The sequence below is a fragment of the Phragmites australis genome, chromosome 15, assembly GCF_958298935.1.
Source record: "Phragmites australis chromosome 15, lpPhrAust1.1, whole genome shotgun sequence".
NCBI lineage: Eukaryota > Viridiplantae > Streptophyta > Magnoliopsida > Poales > Poaceae > Phragmites > Phragmites australis.
In genome coordinates, this window is record NC_084935.1 from 2508739 (window position 1) to 2534242 (window position 25504).

The 25504-nt window shown below is 46.3% G+C and overlaps 2 protein-coding genes across 2 annotated transcripts; one reads left to right on the forward strand and one right to left on the reverse strand.

Annotated features, from left to right (window-relative positions):
• Positions 1–1084: 1084 nt before the first annotated feature.
• Positions 1085–2416, reverse strand: LOC133892912 (peroxidase 2-like). The gene is made up of 2 exons (XM_062333903.1): positions 2145–2416; positions 1085–2065 (listed from the first exon to the last, which is right to left on the reverse strand). Exons 1-2 carry the CDS (start codon positions 2340–2342, stop codon positions 1301–1303), a joined length of 963 nt encoding a protein of 320 aa, XP_062189887.1. The 5' UTR covers positions 2343–2416; the 3' UTR covers positions 1085–1300.
• Positions 2417–11006: 8590 nt separating this feature from the next.
• Positions 11007–13989, forward strand: LOC133891956 (proline-rich extensin-like protein EPR1). Its single transcript, XM_062332678.1, has 2 exons — positions 11007–12915; positions 13019–13989. Exons 1-2 carry the CDS (start codon positions 11041–11043, stop codon positions 13775–13777), a joined length of 2634 nt encoding a protein of 877 aa, XP_062188662.1. The 5' UTR covers positions 11007–11040; the 3' UTR covers positions 13778–13989.
• The last annotated feature ends 11515 nt before the right edge of the window (positions 13990–25504 follow it).

Here is a 25504-nt window from a genome sequence, read left to right on the forward strand (position 1 = left end):
CTGATCTTGCTTGGGCCCGTACTGCCCATGATGAAAACATCATCCGAGTCCATAACAGGTGCCCCTGCATTATTAGCCTCTCGATCAGGCCGCCTGCGTCTAGGAACCTAACAAGCCTGCGACGACTATTACCCCGAGTACAGCTACTTAAAACAAGTATCAAGAAGGTCTAAGGTACTTACCAACAAGATCCCTACCCGAGCTTCAGGGTCCATATCTACGATGGGAACCAAGATGTCCTTGCGACTGGAAGAAGGGATAGCATCAAAGAACACCTTAACCTTCTTATCGGTGACGACTGATGAGTACACTGCAAGAAAAAACAATAGTCAATACGGATAAATCTTTTGGATCCCTTACATATGACTACTCGAGATCGGAAAGTATCTATCTCACCTTCTTGAGCCAGATCCAATCCGGTTGGGAAAAATCAAGCCCCGATAATCATTGATTTCAGAGGACTAAGGCGGTGCTTAATGAAGTCTTTGATGACGTCATACAACGCCGTTAAATTTCTCTCCTTCAGAAGAAAGGTCTCCATGTAATACAATCAATATATATAGCTGTAATATTAACCTGATAGAATTGTACGTATCAACTACCTATATAAAATGCATAGTGGAACCCAAAATGGGATCCGACACCCTGCTGCTTCACCAGCTTTCACTAATCGCTAGAGCTAATTAATTTTTTTGCCACCGTCAAGAGGTAGTTTTTCTATCATTTGAGTCTTCCTCATTTCCAATTCTTGCTGGAGTTGGTTCCACTACCGTCGAGCGCCACACCACCTTCAATTCCTCGCATCGGATGAACCACGCAGTCCACTGCCCTACTACAGCCCGTGGGTCATGGCTGGCCACATTATCATTGCCTTGCCACACAGCCGTGCCTCCGCTGCCACAACCGCCTTACATATACTTGACACGGTGACATGAACCCTTACTAGACGACGGTGTTGGCAGATATATCACGGGCATAGATTAGTACAACGAGCCACGGGAACACGAATCATGAGGTGAAAATCCTATGAAGGAGAATTTCAGTTGCCTAAGAAATAGCATTTCCAGATTATAAATCCAGTGTATATCTGCAAAATTTATATGTGAACTTTATTAAAGTACATCTCCTGCCATTTGCAATACAACATAACAACTCGACCATGTGAGAGCAACGAAAGAATGAAACAACACATGCTTCTAAAGAAACAAACGTAACAGACCAATAAGATACTATAGCTGCAACACGAACGATTATTAATTGCAAGTGGCAACGGTATGTCGCGGTCGCTGAAGTACTTGTGCTAGTTGACGACACGGCATGACTTCGTCCTGATCTCGCCGTTGGCGGCGGTCTTGACCTCGATTAGCGACATCTTCACCATGGCCTTGGCGAACTTCCTCTCCCACCTCCCGCGGATGAAGGCATTCTCGACAACCTTCCTCGCCGTCTGCCTCGACCTGAGCAGCGACGCGTCGGAGTTGAAGAGCACCTTGTGCTTGAGCACGTTCTTGTAGTACTGGTTGTCCAGCTTGTTGGGCGTCACGATGTCCTGCACCACCGTGGGGTCGTTGTTGAAGGTTGGGTTCGCCGGGCACTGCTTCTTCAGCACGGTGGCGAGGCCCCGGTTGATGTCGGAGGGCGGCGTGGAGATGCGGTCTGAGAAGGAAGAGCAGTGGGACCGTCCGATGGTGTGGGAGCCGGAGAGGACCACGAGGTCGTCCACGTTGAGCCCCTTGACCTTGAAGCTGGTGATGAGCTGCGAGAGGTTGAAGAACGGCGGGGGCAGGAAGGCGAGCGTCTCGTTTTCGAGCGACACGCGGCCGTCAAGGCGGCCCCCGGGGAGCGGGTAGTTAACCTTGTAGCCGCTGAGGAAGAAGGAGGCGTCACGGCCGGCGTATTGGACGATATCAGCGCAGGAGACCTTGCCAGGGCAGACCCTCTCGAGCACCGCCTTGGCCTCGTCGACCACCTCGAAGCCACGCAGACTCGGGAAGTTGGGCGGGCCGAGCTTCTCCGGCCGGGGGTTCACCGGCGTCGGGTCGAGCAGGACGGACGCGTCACAGCCCTGCAACAACAACAGTAACAACAATGTTAGTACGCGCCCATGCATTCACGGTCAAACATGGTCAAATAGTAGTACGTGCCTGGACGAAGCAGTCGTGGAAGGCCATGCGGATGAGACCGGCGCCGATGCCGGGGTTCATGCGGACGGCCTTGCCGACGACGCTCTTGACGATGTACTCCGCCGGGGGGCAGCTGCGGCTGTAGTACCCGTACTTGAGCCCCTGGCACGTCGCGGCCAGGAGCAGCACGCACGAGACCCAGATCGCAACCCTGGCCATCTCTTCCTCCTAGCTACCAACGGCAAGCTTGCAGCTCTAGCTGCCTCTGATGCCGGCTAGGAGGCTTTGGAAGTGGAAGCTGCAGTGAGTTGGAGTCGCTCGACTGCGCGGCTATTTATACACCCGGAAGGCCGGAAGTCAGAGGGCAGAGGGTTCTCTAACCCAGCCCGGCCGGGATGCACGCGTTGGGAACATGCAGCCATGCAGGCGGCACAACTCGCTGCATTTTCTGAAACCAAACTCAACTCAGCATCTGATCGATCGCTCTGACTTCGTGCGCTACCAAACCATGTGGCCATCGCACTGTACGTACGAAGGATAAGCTTCTCTTCTGCCATCGCACGGTGCTTAATCTACTCTCCTGACAGGACGTCGCGCACATTCCCAACAATAATTCCGATGTTAATTAGGATCAATTCGTGCTGTGAGTCAAACGCTTTCAGTTAGTCACATGCTAAATACACATCGAATCACTGACATGTCAAAACGGTATTGCAGAGGATAGCAGCTTCTTCGTTCGAGCCCCGTAACATTGGAAGACGCGATTGGAAAACTAGGACGGCCCGGATGTTAGCTCTAGCTCCGAATTCTGTGTGCGGCACTTGGCACACGCATGCCCACAACGCAGAAGCACACTTTCTCCGGCCGCCGGTTCTTCTTCATTCCTGGAGGGACAGGAGAACATATCAAGAAAAGGAAGCTGAGTGGCGCGCCGACGTGCGTTAACAACGTAAGATCGCTAATTCCTTACGGGATCCATGCGACTTCCGCGATTAATGGTGAGGAAGTGGTATTAATCATATATCCTCTTGTTGCAAATTGCGTTGCTTACCGGCCGGTAGGTAGCTAGCTCGATGCATCGCCAATTCGCCATGCACATGTTCCTTGTTCTGTATGTAGATAGAAGGATGAGCGCAGAACGTAGCGTGGGAAGCTTCTATCGTGTAAGTAAATAAGTCATTATACAGGTGTAAAGTACATACCAGACCACTAGTACATGAGTGTCAGCTGCAGCTTAATATGTGTGATTATTATATACAGTACTAGTAGTAACTGTGGGCTAGTGCTGTGAAAGGATAGGATACTGCTGCATATATACCGCCGAGCTGGCTGCTCCATCAACCCCCTATGGTCAAAAAGTGATTGCTACGTTGTTCTGCACTGCTTTGTGGAATCTAGTTACCGGAGAGAACCTTTACCAACTTTAGTATGATATTTTTGTTAGACCATTCCAATCATATTCTCTTCCTAATTTCTTTTCCTGTTCTCATTTTTTTTATTTTCTCTTATCTCTAACAGCTTTCATTTGAGGGGAATCGCGAAGAGAAAGGAGAGAGAATCCCGTCCTGAAGAGAATGACCCTGGAAATCCCGTCATGAAGGGAACCGTGAAGAAAACTGTTGGAGCGCTGAAGGGAACGAGAATCCCTTCACGATAAGAATCTCGCCCGCGAAGGAAAGCTGTTGGGCGTGGCCTTATGGCTACGAAATGTACTTTCTATACTAATAGAATCTCATTACCACGTAACTATTAAAAGCAGACGGTATATCACAGATAATTTATTAGGACTCATTACTAATAAAATATCCTTAGACGATTGCTTAGATAGATGTGTCGGTAACAAGACAATCGTCTCGATGTGACTTAACTTACATACGATTTTTTATAAATATATCTGTTTCTATCATACATACACATACGATATTTAGAAAAACTCATTTGTATCTATACAATAGACACAGACGAATTTTTTTAAAATTATTTATACTTAAATACCCGCGAACATTTTCAAATTTGATTGTTCGTCTCCCTAGACTCTTTTGGCTTCTTACGCACAACTCGTCTCTCCAAGTTCTTTTAGCTTTTTACACATATAACCCGCTCGTCTCCCCGCAATATAAAGCGATGAGGAGTATTTTTCTTTCTCAGTCGCCATCTTCTAATGTTCGTATCTTCCATAGCACTAAGATGCGTCTATCTCACTTGCCATCCTAACATCGGAGAAGCATGATCTCGAGGCCAAATCTATTTTACTGCATTAAGGTGAATATCATATGGTTCCCATCACGGTTTAGTTAAGGTTTGTTAGATTTTAATTGCTTTGATCTATGTAACTGATGGCAATGTCTTACTTTCGTCGTAAATCTGTAATAGCGCAGTTCACGACAATCGACTTCGGCCGGGTGGACTTTGTCTTTTTTGCTGCTATGAAGGCCCCCTACGTGGACTCTATGTATGATGTGAATTGCGTTCTTCATTATGTTCTTCTAGACAAAAATTTCTCCATTACTGCTCATCACAATTGAGACATTTTTATCAACTGCAAGACAGATTTGAACACGTATTTCTTGCTAAACCATGGCTGGTGGTTTGGCAGCAATCAGGATGACTGCGAGCTGCTTATTGGAGATGATGCTTAGGTTAATATTGTGCTGAAACACAAAAGGCTAAGACAATGTCTATTATCATGTTTTTCTAAAAGATAGCGTCGATCGACCCAAGTTTGTCGATCACTTTTCATCCTTCTGGAAAATGGTGTTGACATGATGTCTATTATCTCGTCCTTTTGAAAGACAGTGTCACCAACGATATATAAGTAGGGATTATGTTTAGCTAGCTATTTTATGTGTTCTAACAATGTGTGATGTATATCTGTGTGATGTTCTTAACTCTTATGATATGTAAATGCTCGTGTTTTGTATTCTGAACAGTGTAATCATGGTCTTTTTGAAAGATAGTGTCACCAATGATATATAAGTAGGGATTATGTTTAGCTAGCTATGTTTATGTGTTCTAATAATGTGTGATGTGCATCTGTGTGATGTTTTTAACCCTTATGATATGTAAAAACCCGTGTTTTGTATTCTGAACAATGTATGATGGATGTTCTGAACAATATATGATCGATGCTCTGAACAATATATCTCTATATTGTTTAATTTGTAAATCATAAAAGTGTGTATGTTATATCATGAGGGCAGCCACCTGAAAGCAAATTTGCTTATATGGGTGACACGGTCATATAGACATTTTTTTAAAAAAAAACTCCACTATGACAATTAACACAGACGTGTTTTTTTTAAAAAAAAGCCGTCTGTGATCCTTATTGGTTTTACATAAATTTGTTTATGTATAATTCTATTATAGACGGTTCTAAAAATATCTATAATAAGATCGATATTACAGATATTTTTACAAAGATAAAATATATCACTGTTTGTGATATAATTTAAAATCCATATGTAATAACTCATAATGAGATAATATCTGATACTTATGTAGGGTCAGGCACATGACATAACCATACAGTGCCGAACAGAATAAGAAGTCGTAGAGGCCCAGGCACATAAAATTAACTCGGTAAAAACTAGACATAAAATTAACTCCGTAAAGACTAGCCGGAGTCGGCGAATAATTCTTTGAGCCTAGATGCCTCCAACTTTCTTCGCCTCTTCACAAATAACATAGGATCCCAAAGCTTGTTCAAGGCTCTCACTTCTCTGGGTGCTCCCTTCTACAGTTCTACCAACCGGTATAAGACGTCTTCTCTTGGTTGCCACATGTTCCATTCATATTATGCATCTCAAGCATAATTATATGCTAAGGCTGCCTCTCGTACCTACTTTTGCAATTGAATTGTCAAGATTTTGGAGGACCTTTGCTTTTGAACTGGAGGAGTCCAAGTTTGCTGACGAAGATATTGGCAATGTATATCTGGTGCAATCCGTGTGTGCAGCGTAATCTTCTAATCCGGTATCTGTTTGGGCATCAAGTATAACATAATAAATGGTAAATGCTTATTTCCGAGCGTGTGGATGCTTGCTCTCCCGTCCGCACGCACAGTGGATCGTCCGATTAATCGCAGAGGGCTTAGCCCAGCGTACGCGCTCGACGTGGGAGGCTCTACTTCTTCTCCCAGTGAGTCCTACTGCCCCTACGTGACCTATTCGTGTCAATTGAACGAAGGCTCTTAACCTGTGAAGCGTTGCCTTTTCCAGTCCGTTTGACCTCTGAAAAATTAGGTTAAAATATGTCTTGATTTATTTATAATGAATGATTGATATTATCATTTATTTAGTTTGATGATTTTCGATTTTGCATTAGCTTTAATGTGATTTTAATCGATTTGAGATTTAATTTGAGCATATTAATTATGAACTAATTTGAATTGGGATTAAAGATATGTATTTACTTGACTCATGGTGTGCAGGTGATGAATGCAATTTAGTGGTCGATAGCGGGATGATCGAGGCCAAATGTAGTGCTTGTTGCCAGACGATCAAGAAGGCCGGATGGAGTTAAGGATGATTCTACTTGAACACGTGAAGGTCAAGCAAAACATTGAAGATGGATGGAGATGGCGTGTTGACAAAGTCAAGCAAAGGGGATGCCGGTGCAAGTGACAAGACGACCCGAGGGATCGGGAGCGGGAGAGACTTGTCGGTGGTTAGGATCGCATAACGGAGTACACGCGTCGACATCGAAGCGCTTGCTTAAGGTGTAAGCAAGGTGGTGAGTCACGCTTTGACAAGCGTGCAGGAGGTTTCGCGGTTTGGTCTTAAAACCGTAGGAGGACAGAGGAGTATGTGGCACTATCGTGAAGCTTACGTCGAGGCGAAGCTAAGTCATGAAGGCGCCGTGACCGTCCGATGAATGGAGAAGAAAATAGACTAAAATACTCTCGGTGGTAGGTAGTAGTGTACTTCAAGAGAGGAGTATTTTAAGGAAAAGCTAGAAAACTTAGAGACCAAGTTTCCTAGGCCTACAAATAGAGGGGTAGGGATATGGAAGAGTTTAAACCAGCCACTTGAGCCCCCTTGTGCCACTCATTTGAGAGCCTTAGAGTTAGGGTTTTAGAGGAGAAAATGATGAGTACTTAGCTTATGTAATATGTGAGAGTTTTGAGAGATAAATCTTCGTAATCCGTCTAAAATAGGGCTGATCTCTTTGAGTAATGAAGTTTATGTTTTTTCATATGCTCGAATTCCCCTCCTTCTAGTTTCACTCTATTGGTTCCCTTACAAGTTTGCAAGTGTAGGATTCGCATCGAAGAATAAGTTCCTGTACGGCATAGAGCTCATCAACATATCGTAACTTGATGACTCTTCAATGCTTGAGATCTTCACTTCCCATATGCTACGATCGAGAGCATGGAGAAGTTTGATCACCCTCTCATGATCAGAGTAGGGTAAAACACCAATAGATCTAAGGTTGCTCATAATTCCATCAAAGCAAGTAAACATAGTATTTAGAGATTTACCAGGAACTTGCACGAATATTTGATATTCTTAGTTCTATGTGCTTTAGCGTTTATCCTTAATCTGATTAGTCCCTTCATGAAAGACACTTAGAGTAGTTCAGATCTCTCGGGCAGTACGAAGGTGCTAGACACTGTTAAACTCATTCTGACTCAGACTTGTGAACAAAATATTTCCAGCCTTGTTATTGGCCTCATATTGTTTGATTTGAACTTAAGTCATACGAGTAGCAGGTAGTTGGAATCAACTATTTCCCATATTGCACTTCCTTAGCTTATAAGCCTCTATGCGCACCTTCCAGTACGAAAATTCCCGACCATCGAACAAATGAATCTTTCCACTTCTCTTCATATCGCCTACAAATCACAAAGCCAGTTAGAGTCAATAAGTGATCAAACTAACTCTGATACCAATTATAGGAATGAGATAGACGGGTAGAGATAGGTGAATAGGTACCTTACATAGTGTTTGATATCCTTTATTATATTCTATATGTCAGGCAAATCAAACTTAACTATTCGAATAAGCAAAAATTCGTAATCTGATAAGCACACATTTCAATGTTTGAAATCTTTTTATATATATTCATGCAAATCTAGTGATCCAATCAGGTAACTTAACTATTTAAAGAAGTAAAAATTTGTAAACTGATAAGCACAAATTTTAGTATTTTTAAGGATAACTTACTGCCAGTATTGATTCATTTTTATGCTCACTGGCAAGCACAAATTAGGGTGGAGGTTCGTGGTATGTTTGTCCAACTTCGTAGCAAATTATCAGGCAACATTATGAAAATACTGTAAAATTCATGTGATGTTCTTATCTATGATGCATGGTAGTAGAGATGAGAAATCTTTCTACATTTCTTCTTAATAATTGAAATGATTTTTCTCATGTTCATCTGTGATAGGTAAAATTAAAACAAGCATGATTTCTTAGTTGTTACAAATTTGCTTGTAAATTAAACAATTTTTCTAAATATGTGTTATAGATTTGATTTTTGCAAATTGAGGCAATTTTCCTCTTTGAATCATAGGGAATAGCTAACTGGCAATGCCTTGTATAGTTGATGGAGGCATTAAGAAGGATGAACATGTAAAATGCAGGGACGATGCTTATCAGATTATCAGAATACAAATTTTTGCTTCTTCGAATAGTTAAGTTGCCCGATTATCAGATTACGATGCAATTGACATACTTTGGCAGAAAAACAAATATTAAAATTTGACCAAAACTTATTCAAATCCAAACAGTATTGCCCAGTAAAAGACCCATAACGGGCGTCATTAAGGCCACTAACCGTTGGTACGGCTGACGCTATTTTCACTGGTCTCTAGAGATGGTTATGGAAACCTTCAGAATTTCAACATCAAACTGAAAACGTTTTAGAAGGAAGTTCTAAAAGGGTAGTTTTTGCTCCAAAGAGTGACGTTTATCTTCTCATTTTCTTTCTACATAGAGTGAACTTTTCTTCATTCTTCTCGAATGTTGATTTGTGCCAATTGGAGCCAGCATATTGCAGGATTACACCGTAAAGGTGACTGTACATGATATTTTCCATCTTCAATATGTTCAAACCTCAGCATAAATATGAATGTGTGCAATCTGTAACAGTGTAACTACTAATTAAAAACAGAAAATTTGGAGATTTTCATCCATAATTCTGACGCTAGCTCGTGAAATGCGTAACTTCGTCTCGAAATACAACAATTACGCTATTTTGGTCTATGGGTGTTGGGCGCTGCTGGTAGAAGAAATCAAATGGGCTCAGGCAAAACCTTTAACAGAAGGTTGATATCATCGGAGTGGACACCTAGGGTTTTTATGTTGAGGAGTTTTACAGTGAATCATTCACTCAAATCGCATGTTGTACTGAACTCCCAACCTCCTGTACACAGGCATGGGCTGAAGAACACGGGCCCATTGTCAACTGGGCTGAGTGTCACGGAGAATAATGGCAAGATCACATGTCGACGAGTTGGAGGCTTGGAGCTGGATTCACATGCTTGGTACTTCGCTAGTGGACGGGATACGACCGGCTTGCGTATAGCTGTGGACATTTCGTGCAGCAATGCATCCACCAACCGGTGGTTCGGCCTGGCTGCCAAAGCTTTGCCCTGTGTTTTTCTTTGCTAGACTTTTTTTTCATAATGGAATAAATAATATCTCAGTATCTAAATCTGTGAATGTATGTGATCGATAATTATTACATAGTTGTGACCAATGGATAAACGAAATAGGCTGACAAAATAGCCAAGTTCACCTAAGTAATCATGTTGCTAAACTTCCATCCATATTTGACAAAGATATTCGTTGTGATTGACTTTAGATGAAGGCATATAACGAAAATCAGACCCCACTCCTCTTCCTTGTAGCAAAGTCCATAATATGAACTAATAATGTGTTCTCCTGAAAAGTAACCTGTATAAAAGAGTTTATTTTGATATCAAATACCACATCATTCCGGCTAAACCATATTTCCTAACACATTGCACTCGTCCCAACCAAAATTTGCTTTCTAAGCTTTTTACCTCCATCCCATTTAGCCAAGAACCAAACATACAGGGGACACTTCAGGGTGGTTGTAAGCCAAGATGATTTGAACCGTTATCTAAATAAACTAAAAAATACATTAAAAAATAAATATCGAATAGTTCCATTACTACTCTGTAACATTTTTCATTCACTTGCCAATTTCATCGGACTATATGCAAGGACCGTAGTTTTTTTTTTATACTTTAAGTGGTACTTTAAGGTTCCACGAGTAACGGTTGGTTATAATGATTTTAGAATTTAGCACCGGGCTGGGAGACTCTGCGCTAGTGGACTTGTGCAAGCAAACATGCATGCAGCGTTAAGTGTATCTGGCCGCAAATGCGCTGGACAGAGGCTCCAATGATGCAGAGAGTAAGCCTGCAGCAATCGCCGAGGAACAGCCCGTACTTGACCACAGCCTAACCACTCACCGTGTTGTTCCACGTTCTAACTGAAATAGGGGTATATTACTGAGCTATTTGCATGTCATGTGGTTGTGGTGCATAAGATTAGCTGTGTTCAGCATGCCTGCATTAGTTGTTTGAGAACTTAACGCGGCCCCAAAATAGAAAAGCTTACCCCTGCCGCAATTTCAGAACCTCTGCGACCAATCAGACGCATGATCAGTGCGTGCCGCCCAGCTTAACAGGGCAAACTAGTATCAGAGCCTCTAACAGGGCAGATAAACAGCGCGCGCGGGTCAACCGTTTGAGCTGTGCGCGCCGCGGCCCCCATGTTCCCGTGTTTGAATTTCACGCCCACCGCAACGTGCGCCCCCGGAACGCGCGGGAGCATTATTCCTGACGCGTTCTCTCGACGATCGAGCTATAAATCGAACGTGCGCGCGTAATCTCGAGCCAAAACACACGATTTGGTGTGAGAAACCATCAGCCGATCGAGCAGCCATGGCAAAGCTTGCCGTTCCAATGGCCTTGCTCGCGTTCCTGGGGTCCGTGGCTTGCCAAGGCTACATCGGTTACCCTCCGAGCGCAAGCCCGCCTGCTACTCCTCCTAGCCTAAGCCCGCTGAGCCCGAACACGGTCACTCATCCTCCAAGCCCAAGCTCGAGTCCATCAATGTATCCTCCCGGCCAAAGCCCATTGAGCTCAAGTACACCTAGTTATACTCCAAACCAAAGCCCACCCACTAGCCCTCCGACTAGCCCGAGCCCAATCGCTTATCCACCAAGCCAAATTCCATCGGGCTCAAGCCCACCAACCAATCCTCCCAACCCAATCCCACCCATTTATCCTCCTAGTCCAAGTTCATTGGGCTTAGCTTCACCTACTTATCCTCCCAACCCAATCCCACCTACTTATCCTACTGCAAGTCCGTCAAGCTTGATCCTACCTACTTATCCTCCTAGCGCAAGTTCACCTTCACTGACTTATCCTCCAAGTGCAAACCCACCTGCATATCCTTCACCACGCCAAAGTCCATTGAGCTCAAGCCCACCTGCTAATCCTCCCAATCCAAGTCCACCCATTTATCCTCCTAGTCCAAGTCCATTAACCTTAGCTTCACCTACTTATCCTCCTACCCTAATCTCACCTGCTTATCCTCCTAGTGCAAGTCCACTAAGTTTGATCCCACCTACCCATCCTCCTAGTGCAAGTTCATCAATGCCAACCCCACAAGCTTATCCTCCTATTACAAGCCCGAGCCCGAGCCCGAGCCCGAGCCCATCCACCTATCCTCCAAGCACAAGCCCTAGCTCGCATTCACCGACTTATCCTCCAAATGCAAACCCACCCGCATATCCTTCACCACGCCAAAGTCCATTGAGCTCAAGCCCACCTACTAATGCTCGCAATCCAAGCCCATCTATTTATCCTCCTAGTCCAAGTCCATTAAGCTCAGCTTCACCTACTTATCCTCCTAACTCAACCCCACCTGCTTATCCTCCTAGTGCAACCCCGCCGAGCTTGATCCCACCTACTTATCCTCCTAGTGCAAGTTCATCGATGCCAACTCCACCAGTTTATCCTCCTATTGCAAGCCCGAGCCCGAGCCCATCCACCTATCCTCTAAGCACAGGCCCTAGCTCGCCTCCACTGACTTATCCTCCGAGTGCAAACCCACCTACATATCCTTCACCACGCCAAAGTCCATTGAGCTCAAGCCCACCTGCTAATCCTCCCAATCCAAGCCCACCCATTTATCCTCCTAGTCTAAGTCCATTAAGCTCAGCTTCACCTACTTATCCTCCTAACCCAATCCCACCTACTTATCCTCCCAATCCAAGCCCACCCATTTATCCTCCTAGTCTAAGTCCATTAAGCTCAGCTTCACCTACTTATCCTCCTAACCCAATCCCACCTACTTATCCCCCTAGCAGCTTGATCTCACCTACTTATCCTCCTAACACAAGTCCCTCGATGCCAACCCCACCAGCTTATCCTCCTATCGCAAGCCCAGGCTCGAGCCCATCCACCTATCCTCCAAGCATAAGCCCTAGCTTGCCTTCACCGACTTATCCTCCGAGTACAAACCCACATGCATATTCTTCACCAAGTCCAAGCCCATCGATTTCAAGTCCACCCACTTATCCTAGTCCTAGCCCCAGCCCAAGTCCATTTTTTTCTATCTCAAACCCACCCACTTATCCTCCTAGCCTAAGCCCAAGTTATGTTCCCTCGGTGCCACGTGTCGGCTACTACGACTATTCGTGCCCTAATGCAGAAGACATTGTGAGGGAGGCCGTGAAGAATGCCGCAGACAAGGACCGTGGCACGGGCGCAGGGCTCATTCGTTTGTTCTTCCACGATTGCTTCGTTCAGGTACAATTTACCTCCTCTAGTATGATTTCAAACTAAAATTTGTACGTGGCGTGTTCCAAATATGTGATTTTGCGTGCTGTGAGCCTGTGACGACGTGGTTCAGGGATGCGATGCTTCCGTCCTCCTGAACACGACCGGCTCCACCAACCCGACGGAGAGGGCCAGCTTGCCCAACCTAAGCCTGCGCGGCTTCGAGGTGATCGACGCAGCTAAGGCGGCGCTCGAGGCAGCGTGCCCCGGCGTCGTCTCGTGCGCGGACATCGTCGCCTTCGCCGGCCGCGACGCCACCTTCTTCCTCAGTGACAACGCGGTCGATTTCGACATGCCGGCCGGCCGCTACGACGGGCGTGTGTCCCTGGACAGCGAGGCCCTCGCCAACCTGCCCCCGCCGTTCGGCAGCCTCCAGCAGCTCAAGGACATGTTCGCCGCCAAGGGGCTTGACACCGACGACATGGTGACACTTTCCGGCGCGCACACCGTCGGCCGCTCCCAATGCTCGTCCTTCTCCGACCGCCTCCCACCCAGCCACACCACGGACATGAACTCCACGCTGGCCACTCCGCTGAGCCAGCAGTGCAGAAGCAGCGGCAATCCCACGGTGATGCAGGACTTCATGACCCCCGACGACCTGGACAGCCAGTACTACAGGAACGTGCTCAACCACGAGGTGCTCTTCGCGTCGGACGCTGCGCTGCTGGCGTCGAACCAGACGGCGGCAATGGTGTTCGCCAACGCCTTCACGCCGGGGCTGTGGGAGACCAAGTTCAAAGCGGCGATGGTGAAGATGGGCCGCGTCGGAATCAAGACCAGCGCCGACGGCGAGATCAGAAAAACATGCTGGAGAGTCAACAACCTTAGCTAGTCTGGTGGTTGGTCACGTAATCATGCACTGCCACATGACATGATAGATATCATGAACTGATCCATGCATGCCACGTTATAGTGTCTGCATGTGTTTAAAATATATACATATATACATAGTGTATACAATTATTGGTTTTTAGAATACAACAGCATATATGTTCATTCTTACAACACATACATGTATATTATAATGAAATATACTCAATTTTACTGAATACTTGGAATTTTGTTATGAAAATTTTACCTGGTTGCCCCCAAGCAGAAAAGGAGCAAAATAATCCCTCAAGGACGAACTTACATCACTGGGGTGGACGAAACCTTATTACCTCTGTTTCTCTGACTTAGGCTTTCAGTGTAAGTCGGAGTTGAGCCCTTTTGCCTAGCTAAAAGAGTTGCGTCGTTTCTACAGGCTCTTTTGGTTTTCATAGACACAACCTTTCGTCTTCCCTTAATATAAAACGACGAGGAGTATTCTTTTTCTCGCTTGTTATATCCAAGTGTCCTACTGCACTGAGAAGCGAGGAGTATTTTGTGCCCTCACTCACCATCATTGTCGGAGAAGCGAGATTTTGATGGGGGCTAAATCCTTTTCACTGCACCGAGGTGAGTATCGTATTGTTCCCTTTATACTTTAGTTAGAGTTTGTTAAGTTTTCATTGCTTCGATCTATGCAATCGATGGCACAACCTTGTTTCCTTCATAGATTTACAATGGTGTAATTCACGGCAATCAGGAGGTGGCATGATGAGGTTGTCCCTATGATGGCTTCAACAACGCAGATGCTTGGCGTTTACTTGGCCTGGTGGACTTTGTCTTCTTCTTTGTTGTGAATGCCCTTTCCGTCGACCCTGTGTATGACATAAACCACTTTCTCCATTGATGTTTATCAGAATGTCTCCATTGTTATTTGTAATAATAGAGATATTTTCGTCAACTGGCAACAACACAGTCTGGTTCTGACTGATGCGTTAGATAGTCAAGGTGCATCTAGATCCGGATGATTGCGAGCTGCTAATTGAAGATTATGCTTAGATTGTTATTGTGTTGAAATGCAGAAGGCTGAGATAATGTCTATCATCTCATCTTTTTGAAAGACGACGTCGATCGATCCAACTTTATTGATCACTTTTCGTCTTTATAGAAGACGGTATCACTATGATGTCAATCATTTCATTCTTTTGGAGTACAACATCGATCACCCGATAATGTATAGCTAGTTAGGTTTATGTGCTCTAAACAATGTGTGATTTGCATCTGTGTTATATTCTTAACTTTTGTTATATGTAAATACATGTGTTTTATGTTCTAAACAATGCGTGATCAATGTTATGAACAATGTGTGATTAATGTTCTGAATAATGTGCCAATATGTTTAATTTGAGAATCATAAAATGTGTATATGTGTGACCCTTCTCCCCTATAAGCAAATTTGCTTCCTGACATAGGGGGAAAAGGAGACACGAATAATTTTTTTTAAAAAAATCTATCTGTGACAATTAACATAGACGTGTTCAAACAAACCCATCTATGACTCTTAGTAATCACAGATGGATTTAAGCAAAGATCGCCTGTGACTCTTACTACGAACAGACGATTATCTAGAAAATTCGTCTGTGTGTAAGTGTATTGTAGATGGTTTGAAACCTTCTATAACAAGCTCGATATCACAGACACTTTTGTAGAGACGGAACATATAACTGTCTGTGATATGATAGTGTATGTATATAGCCTTTTCAATGGTCTCTACATCAGCGTGGGCAATTATCCATCCAATCTATGTACATAGCCTTGATTAATGATAGTGCCTTTCCTTCTAATCACTATATTTGGAAACTCAAACTCCCCCTAAATATTAAAGTTCAGTTCTTTCATAATGGAGTTACTCTAACTCAAAGATAATTTAGTAAAACGACAATGGCAAGGTTCTTCTAAATGATGTTTTTTTTAACATGGATGAAATAATACAACATTTATTCTTTTATTGTTATTTTGCTAAATTTATATGACGAGTGTTACATGTTACATTTGGCATTAATCCTCCAAAAAGTGTTTCAAATATATTTGGAAAATGGCTTAACGGGATTGATAAAAAACTTAAGCTCCAAATTTTGGTTGGAGCAAGTGCTCTTTGTTGGGCTATTTGGTGAAGTCACAATGATGTGGTATTTAACAAGGCACAAATTCACTCTTCTATGCAAGTACTTTTAAAAGGCACACATTAGATTCGTTTCTTTCCCTTGCTTCAGAAGGAGGTATAGCGCACCCATATAAGGGAGGGATGTCGCCGTATGGAGACCACTGTGATGGAAATCTTCGCCATACATGAATGACGATTCAATAATAGAATTAGCATTTGAATCTTTGTTAGCCATGATCAGGTGTTTGAGATCTCTTTTATTCCTACCCAGGGTGTCGGGGGATTGTGAGCACCATTGTATTAATGAATAGCTATATTCATCTCATGATGCAGATGCTATGATAATCTATATTCTTTCGTCTAAAAAACAAAACATGAGACAACAGAGACTTTGTGGGATATGAATTTTCCCTTGAAAGTTACATTAATCTTTCCCTTTGAAATGGATCACATGAAGCCGATAGATGTAAATGTGCCTCAAAATTACTTTCATGATTGAATAGCATTCATATACTTTATAGAATATATATAATAATATTATATTATATTAAAAAATGGCCAAAGATATATTTTTGGACCTCCTTGATATATGGATCTACAATATTTGAACTAGAAGGAGCAAGAAACACACGAGGTGGATCCAATGGCAGTCATGTGCAACCCATTTAGTACACCTCAAGATCATTTTGGTGAGCTTATATATTAGTCGAATGCTTAAAAGACAGTTATATGGAAGTTACGTAAAGTATGTTTGGCCATGGCCGTCTAATTGCCACAAGGCCCCACAACTAGGCCCACGTATCCAACAAAAAAGTTCTATCCAAAACAGAGTAGCTATTCTGACGACAATATGGCCCATTTCAGCCTTGTAGGGTCCAGACAAATTCTCCACATAATTTGCCACCACTAGGCCCACAAAGGAAATTTCATGATGCAGGCTTTCACAATGACCCAAATGAAGTGACTCTCTCTCTCTCTCTCTCTCTCTCTCTCTCTCTCTCTCTCTCTCTCTCTCTCTCTCTCTCTCTCTCTCTCTCTCTCTCTCTCTCTCTCTCTCTCTCTTTCTCTCTCTCTCATTTTGGACCAGAGGAGATAAAGAGTTTAGGTTTCCTGAAATCCAATCGACAGGTAGTTAGAGCACTGAAGAATTGGTTATTTCAGGATACGAAGATGATCACACACACAGTACATAGACAAAGGCTAGAAGTTGATCGACACGGCTGCGTATCACGGACTTGATACGAATACCCGGAATCGTGGAAATGCCATCTCGTAATAAAATGTACTGACCAGTAGTTCTCGATCATCTCGATCGACCAGGCCAGGCCAGTTGATATTGTTTTCCGAGTCACACCCTTAATTTATTTTCCACGCCAGGCCAGTTGATATATAATGTCGCAACTTAAGTAAATTTCGTGTAATTTGTATATTTGTGCACTAAAAATAATTCTCCGAAATTCATATTTGAAGAATACAATGGAAATTGATGTTCACCTGCAAAATTTCGTGTAAAAGTATTATCATCTGTTGGAAGAAGACATCTTCATTCTACAGCTCACATATGATCATATTTTTGCACAATATATTTGGCTGTCCCAGTTGAGCGCGGTTGAACTCACGCGCTTGACGCTCTTGTCAGCCGGGGATAGCAGAGGCTAGAAAAAAGGAGCCAGCTAGTTCCACAATGCCTCGTTCCTCCAGTTGCCACTTGCCTTGCAGGCGATCATCATTCGGATCATGCATTTATCTTTACATGTTGCAAATTTAGATCATCTTCAACAGTTATCTTAAATTTTCATCCTCAAAATACTATTATAGTATCCCCTATCACTATTATAACATCCTCTATCCTTAACACTGTATCACTGGATAGAGGATCGGTTGGAGATGAATTTCCAGTGCTACAGTAGACCGTAAATTACTGTAGCACTAGAATCTCCAAATTTGGAGACTCCGTTAGAGATGACCTTAGTTGTTATCAATTTAATGAACCTTTCCTTTTCGAACAAGACTTGAATATTATAATACGGAGTAGGAGCACGTTATTCTGTATACCATTTGAATAACCTTTCCAACCGATGAAAACTTGAAGTAGTTTTTTTTTTTAAAAAAAAGGGAAACTGACAGGAGAATGGTCTGAATCATGTTAATAAGAAGGAGAACCTAGATAGACTAAAAGACAAGAGTTCCGAGCTGATACAAACAAAAAGAAGAAAATGTCACACTTGATTTTAATGGATAAAATCAAACGCGACTTATATATACCCATGATATTTAACATATATAAGGGTATCACAGGTGAAGTAACAAAAACAATATTTTTATAAAATAAATATTTAACTCTTATAGTAATTGATATATATTATCTTCTGTGAAGATGTCTGTAGCAGAACAGAAGCGTTGGTGTGCCCAATAATACCACAGACAACTGACTGGGAGATACGTGACTAGAACGTCATATCCTTATCTTGATAATCTTTAACATCTTCACTCACTGAGCACCACACATATTGTATGGTATAGTAAAAATAGCAAGTGTAAGCACATAACACGCTTAGAAAGTGTACATGAAAAATAATTATATGCGTGCCTATAAAAATGATAGGCTAACACAAGAATTTATTTGCATAAATATGAGTAAAGTAAACAATTGAACATTAAAAATATTGAGCAATTATTAAGTGAATGTAACCAAATTAAACAAACCATAAATCAACACACAAGGTTGACTATCCTGTATACCATAACCACCTTGTACCACTAATATCACAGTAACCATAACTATAACTATAACCATAACCATAACCATAACCATAACCCAAACCATTTAATTATGTGATTAGATCTCTCATGACCACGAGCATGATTGATATATCAGATTTTATACTCTGCAGATGTTGTCCAGCTTTCCTCACGAGTCGTGATTTCATCACTGCAAGCAAGTGACTAAAGTCTCCATTCTGCCAGCGCTAATCAGGCAAATATTACATTACCTAAGGTGTGTAGCCAGGAGATCAATACAAGGCTATTACAAAGTTTCTTCCAGTATGTGTATGCCCGCTGAGGTTAGCACACACAAACTGGAATCCACTAATTAATAAGCTAGACCCCCATAAGGGCTCATGGTTGGTACGTTACTTCTTGAATTGTCACTCCATGAACCAGTCCTTAATTATGTCACTTGAGCAAATACTAAAATAACAATATAACCATGACAAACCATAAACACCCCTTTGCTCAAAGGCTAAGGTTCCATATTGCTAAACCATTAACAAATTAACTATAATTGTTGCTTATGTTCATTAGTCAAGTATAAAACACTTTACATCATCCCGACAGCATGACTAAGCACTTCTACTCAAAAGACTCATATCAACTAACTCTTAGGCTTCAGGGTATGTGAAAAGAATAACTTGGCTAAAACCTAACATGGGTGACTACCAATCAAGTTGACATTGCATGCAATTTTGTAAAACAAAACATTTAAAATATATGTTCAAGATGATCAAGAATTACACTTGCCTTTTACCCAATGCTGCTCAGTGTTGTCAAAATCTTGGTCTTGGAATCCCTCGAACAGATCCAAAGCGTTATCGACTAATCGCGGATTCTATCGACAAACAAAAGCAACATTAAATAAACACCAAATAAATTGCAAAACAAGAGAAACAAAAGATGGACTAAGATCTTGGTTGCGCTAGACAAGGAGAACGGAATTGACTGAAGTTCTTACAAGGAAGGATGAAGCGATAGGAACTAAGGTTCCATATGAAATGATAGGAAAGACTAGATAAAGTATTAACATGTGTGACCTACAAATTAATATATTATTTTAATATTAAAAACTTATGTTTGCGATACAATGATATGTAGTTCATGACCTATACGTCATCGTGACGATCTAGATATTAATGAGAGATAACTACTATAAAGATGTGAGAGTTGATATCTAAAATTGGCAAGGTTGGATAGATCATATTTTTAGAAAAAATTGAGTGCAAGAATCACTCAAATCAGAGCTAAAACAAAAAAGATATGAGACTTTAAAGTTTTAGGGACCTAACTGCAAAATAGCTAGGGATAAAATCTAATTTATTAAAGTTCAGGGAGTTTTCTGCAAAAAAACATGACCTAAAATTAATATTTAAAAAGTACAAGGGGCTTTCTCATAAAAATAGAGGGACCTATTTGTAAATCTAGTGCTGCATGGGCTCGTTTGGATTGCGTGGGGGCACACGTGGCTGACACGTGGGTTGACAAGTCAGTAAATGCTTGGGGTTAAGATTGAGTAGGCTTTAGAGTGTTTGTGCTGGCCCATTTTGGATACCTCTTAGGACAATATCTCCCAAAATGCCCTTTTTCCCCGCAATAGTAACATCCCTTGCCTGAGGAGGGAGTAATTGGGTTGTTCTTGGCTTGAGGAGTGGCTAGTGGAGCTGAACGAGGTGTTTGATAGCTAGGGCATTGAACCGGTGTTTGAGATTGAGTCCTATACTAATTGTTGGAAGGGAACATGGGTCCTTACTGAGGTGTTTGAGTGGCCACATGGGGACATGCATTGCTTCCTTGTTCCTGTAATGACATCTTCCTCTTTTTCTCGTCCAGCTGATAGCGCTTGTGTTCAACCACTAGGGCTTTGTCCACCATAGCCTGAAAATTGGTGAACTCTTAAAGAAGTAGGGCATACTCAATGACATCATTCAGACATTCTAGAAAACGTTCTTGCTTCTTCTCATTTGTGTCCACTCTGCCTGGTGCATACTTGGATAACTAAGTGAACTTGGTCACATACTCCCTTACTATCATAGATCCTTGCTTTAGGTTGTTGGGGAATAGGTTGGCTACGCTAACTTAAAACAAAAAAATTCTACAGCATCATCTAGAAAATTATGCAAGTAGGAGATCATAGATTGTTACCACTTGACGTGCAGTGCAGCGGAAGAAGAGTTTGAGTAGACGATCCAAAATCGTGCGTGTTAAACTCCTCAAACAGCTTCTCAATTAGGTCCGTGACTAGACCCGTGTAGGTGATCACACTCCACCAACTCCAAGCAGGTGGTCGTGGTCCACAACTAGTTCCGAGCAGGTGGTCGTGCTCCTCGACCAGTTCCTTGACCAACCACCGAGCAGATCTATTGTGTCCTTGACCAGCTCTGAGTGGTCATGTCACACTCCACGACCAGCGCCGAGCAAGAATATCGACCAGCCGAGTAGGTCCTTGACCAGCCGAGCAGCGTTAAGATCTACACGCTGAGGAGATTAGCACCGTAATAGCAGCATCGCCTCTACGGTGTCCACCCATACTGGACAGAATCGCCGAGCGCCAATGTGCTAGCACTGCACACGTGGCTATGGTTTAGGAGATCATGTGGAGGGTTGTGGCTAGGGTTTAGGAGTGGCTCCCCCTTCCCCCACCTCACTCCCCTCCTTATATAGAGCTCACTAATGGGCTCCCACGTTGGAAGCCTGTCGGAGAGTGAACTCCTGTCGCAGGGATCCCGAGAGACCCCTTTTTAGAGATTCGGCCGGGGGGATGATCCTGAAAAAGCTTGTGTGGGAAATAAGCGGGAACGGAAATAAATGCGATGGCTAGTGGGAGACGATCACCCTAATGCAAGAAAAAGTGGGTACGCCGGGTTTTAGACAGGTTCGGGCCGCACGGAGGCGTAACACCCTACTCCTATATGAGCGCTATATTTATCCTTGAAGGGGATTCTTCAAGGAGGTATCTGGTTCTAAGGGGAGAACTGTTTACAAAGAGCTTGAGGCTCTTATGTTCTAGCTTAACTTGAGCTGGTTCGAGTGTCTGTCGATCTATCTTTGGCCTGGTTTGCCGGAGATTGTTGGTTGTCTGGTCTCTTGGTCGTCTTGTGGTCGGGGGCTGTTGCTCTTTTTTTTAGTGTTCTCCATCCTTTCCTTTTATAGGCACGTCGACCTCAACATATCCTGAATGGGAAAGAGGGGACGCGAATGCCAAGGTGCCACGGAGAAAAAGGCGTAATCATTTTATCTTGGCGAAGTGACAGGGGCGGTGGAGAAATGCGGCGCGCATTCGACCACCAGCCGCTGCGGAAGCCTCTGGGCGCCATAAAAGGGGCCCACCGGGCAGCCTCAGAGGTGCCCGGTGCGCCCACCCCGTCTTGTCCTTCTGATAGGGCGGGGTGGCTGACGGAGCGCTTTGATCCTGGCAACGTTATCCCGAGGCACCCGGATAAAACGGGACGGGACCCGTGCATTTAATGGACCCACGCCTCCCCCCCTGCCAGTACATGGTAGGGTCTGACACTGGGGCGTGGGCAGCTGAGAATGTCAGGATGTCAGGCCGCGCGTGCCTATTAAATGCGGCATTGGGCCTTTGACTGGATGACACCCTGACGACGGGACCCTTCGGGTCGTCGAATGATCTTGCGCGAACCTTCGGGGCACCGAGTCCTCGGGGGCCGCCACGTGCAGCCCCGAGCACTCTCTCCCGAGCACTTCGGTGGGACCTTCGGGGCACCGAGTCCTCGGGGGCCGCCACGTGCAGCCCCGAGCACTCTCTCCCGAGCACTTCGGTGGGACCTTCGGGGAACCGAGTCCTCGGGGGCTGCCACGTGCAGCCCCGAGCACTCTCTCCCGAGCACTTCGGTGGGACCTTCGGGGAACCGAGTCCTCGGGGGCTGCCACGTGCAGCCCCGAGCACTCTCTCCCGAGCACTTCGGTGGGACCTTCGGGGAACCGAGTCCTCGGGGGCTGGCGCGTGCAGCCCCGAGCACTCTCTCCCGAGCACTTCGGTGTGACCTTCGGGGAACCGAGTCCTCGGGGGCTGCCACGTGCAGCCCCGAGCACTCTCTCCCGAGCACTTCGGTGGGACCTTCGGGGAACCGAGTCCTCGGGGGCTGGCGCGTGCAGCCTCGAGCACTCTCTCCCGAGCATCTGCGGATCATCGGGGAACTAGGGTGCTCGGGAACCAGAGGCGGCGGCCCCAAACACCTTCTCCCGGGACTTAGCGTCTTCCTACCTTGCAGGGTGGTGACATGTGGCGGATGGCCGGCCGGGTCTCGGGACTTAGGGACCCCTGGTTCTGAATACACCGACAGTAGCCCCCGGGCCCGTTGGTAGCCGACGGGATGGAGACTACGAATGGGCCCTTCGTCGCGACCGAGGCTGAGGCTGGTGCGGACGCCATGTGGCAAACTCTTGAGAGATGGCCCTTGCGGAAAAAATGAGTAGACGCGTGTCCTCACAACTTCCGAAGGGTATGATGACCATATGGGCGGCACGCGCGGTTGCCGCGCAGATCGAGGAAAATACGCCTGGCAGCCGCTGACATCGCGCGATCGGCGGGGGATTCGCCTGGCAGTTGCGTCGATCGAGGCGACGCTTCGCCGAGCGAACCGTCTTGGGCGGCAGTTTTTGAATTTTGAGCTATAAAAAGGGGGAATGGATCGGACCGTTCCCCTTTTTTACGCTCTCTCGCACTTGCGCTCCTGCCTTCTTTGTGCTCCGAAGCCCTCAGGAAACTCCCAGGCGACCGGAGCATTCTCCCTTCTCTCTCTTTTCACCACCAAAAAACATCCCTCATCTTGCCGAGATGACGAGGGTTGGAGGAGGACGCCGGGACAAGACTTCGGACAGCATCTTGCCGGAGTCTCGTCTGAGGAACGAGGAGGCGGCGGATAAGATTAGGAAGCTGCTGGTACCGGAGGGTCAGGAAGGAGCTGCGGTGGTGAGGCCGGCGACTCTGACGCCGGCAACGACCGTCCCTGGGCGGACCGTCCTGTTCACTTCTTTCGTGGCGGCGGGGTTGGTGCCGCCGTTCTCCGCCTTCTTCCTGCAAGTGCTGGAGACGTACGGCATTCAACTGGTGCACCTAAGCCCCAATTCTGTCGTGGCGTTGGCGGTCTTCGCGCATCTCTGCGAAATGTTCGTGGGGGTGATGCCGTCGGCGACGCTGCTTCGCCATTTCTTCGTTCTCCGGTCGGTGGGGAAGAAGAGGGGGCACTCCACGGCGGACGTCGCGGGGTGCTGCAACCTTCGGCTCCGGGAAGGCCTGGGGGATCATTACATTCCCCAGGTGCTGCGCAGCAAATGGGAGGAGTGGCAGCGGGACTGGTTCTTCGTCGACATCGACCCCCACAAGCGCATCGAATTGCCAGAGAGGGCGGCGGAACCTCGGCGATCGACGTGGGAGGCGCCGCCGCCAGAAGACGCGAGGCTGAAGCCGGTGCTGGAGCGCATCTTGGAGCTGCGCGAGTCCGGGCTGACCTCCGTCATGGTGGTCGTGGATTTTCTGCGCCGTCGGTTGGCGCCCTTGCGAGAGCGGGCCCGACCAAGCTGGTTCTACACCGGGCCAGAGGACATCACCAGGACCCAGATTGGCGCGAGCTGGGATCTGGGGCAGGCGGAGCTGCGAGGGATGACCCGAGTGATCACCGGGACGGAGGACATGAGCCGGGCGGAGCTCCCGTGGCCGGAGATGGCGCTCTGCGCCAATCCCAACCGGGTGGCCATCATGAGGCGGCTGCCGGAGTTTGACGCCCAGGGGCCCGTGGACCGGCTAAGAAGCCGGAGTCCTGAGGCCTCCGAACTCCCCGGGCTGGAGGAACTGCTTGGCGAGGAGGTCGCTGGTGGCTCGGCACGGGCCAGTGAAGGGGTCGCCGCTGGCGGCAGCTGCCGTGCCAGAGAGGAGGGCGCCACTGAAGTCGTTGAGGAGTTGGCGCCAGGAGACCGGGGAAAGCGTCCTCGGGCCTTGATCCTAGTGCCGGACTCTCCGCCGTCGCCGACGGCAGCGGCGGCATTTCCGGTGCTGGAGCCGCGCCTGGTGCGGATGGGGCCTGCATCGGCGCCCACGACCCGCACGGCGGAGACCGAGACCCGTGCGGCGGCACCCGAGGCCCGCACGATGGCGCCCGTACCCCGCGCAGCGGCTCAGCCGAGCCCCCAACGGAAGAGGCGGCGGGAGGAGTCAGGACCGACAGCGCCGGATCCGGACATCAGGCTCCCAGCGGCCAAATGGCGGTATCGGTGAGTCTTCTTGGTTGCTTTTCCATGGGCATTTCCGGCCCGAACTAAGTTTTGACAACTTTCACTTGTCTCCCGTAGGCCGGCTGCAGGCGCTGCTGTGACGGAGAGAGAGCAGGCGCCGGGGCCAGAGCCGAGCCTGCCCGCTGCGACGGCGGAGGCCGGCATAGGAACGGCGGAGGTGCCAATTGACGTGGCGGCCCCTGGGAGAGAGGCGGAGGCGGCGGCCGAGAGAAGGGCGCCGGCGGAACCTACCCCGGGCGCGGAGAGCCCGGGGCGGATAATGGTGGAGGTGGATGTTCTGCCGGGGCCGGCGGACAGGGCGGCCGATGCGGGAATGCGGCCGCCGTCCGAGACCTTGACTCCGGCGGAGACTACCCCGGGGAGGCAGAGCCCGGGGTGGATGGCGGCGCAAGGCCCGGCGGAGAGCTCGGCCCCCCTGGAGGCATCCCGCGGAGAAGCCTGGGCCCCCCCAGTGCCCGGCCGACCTGCCGATCCCTTCCTGGCCGCCATTAAAGGCGTCCAAGTAGCAGTCGGGCAGCTGGGCGCAGTGGTGAAGGCCAAGGAGGGGGAGCTCGAAGCCGA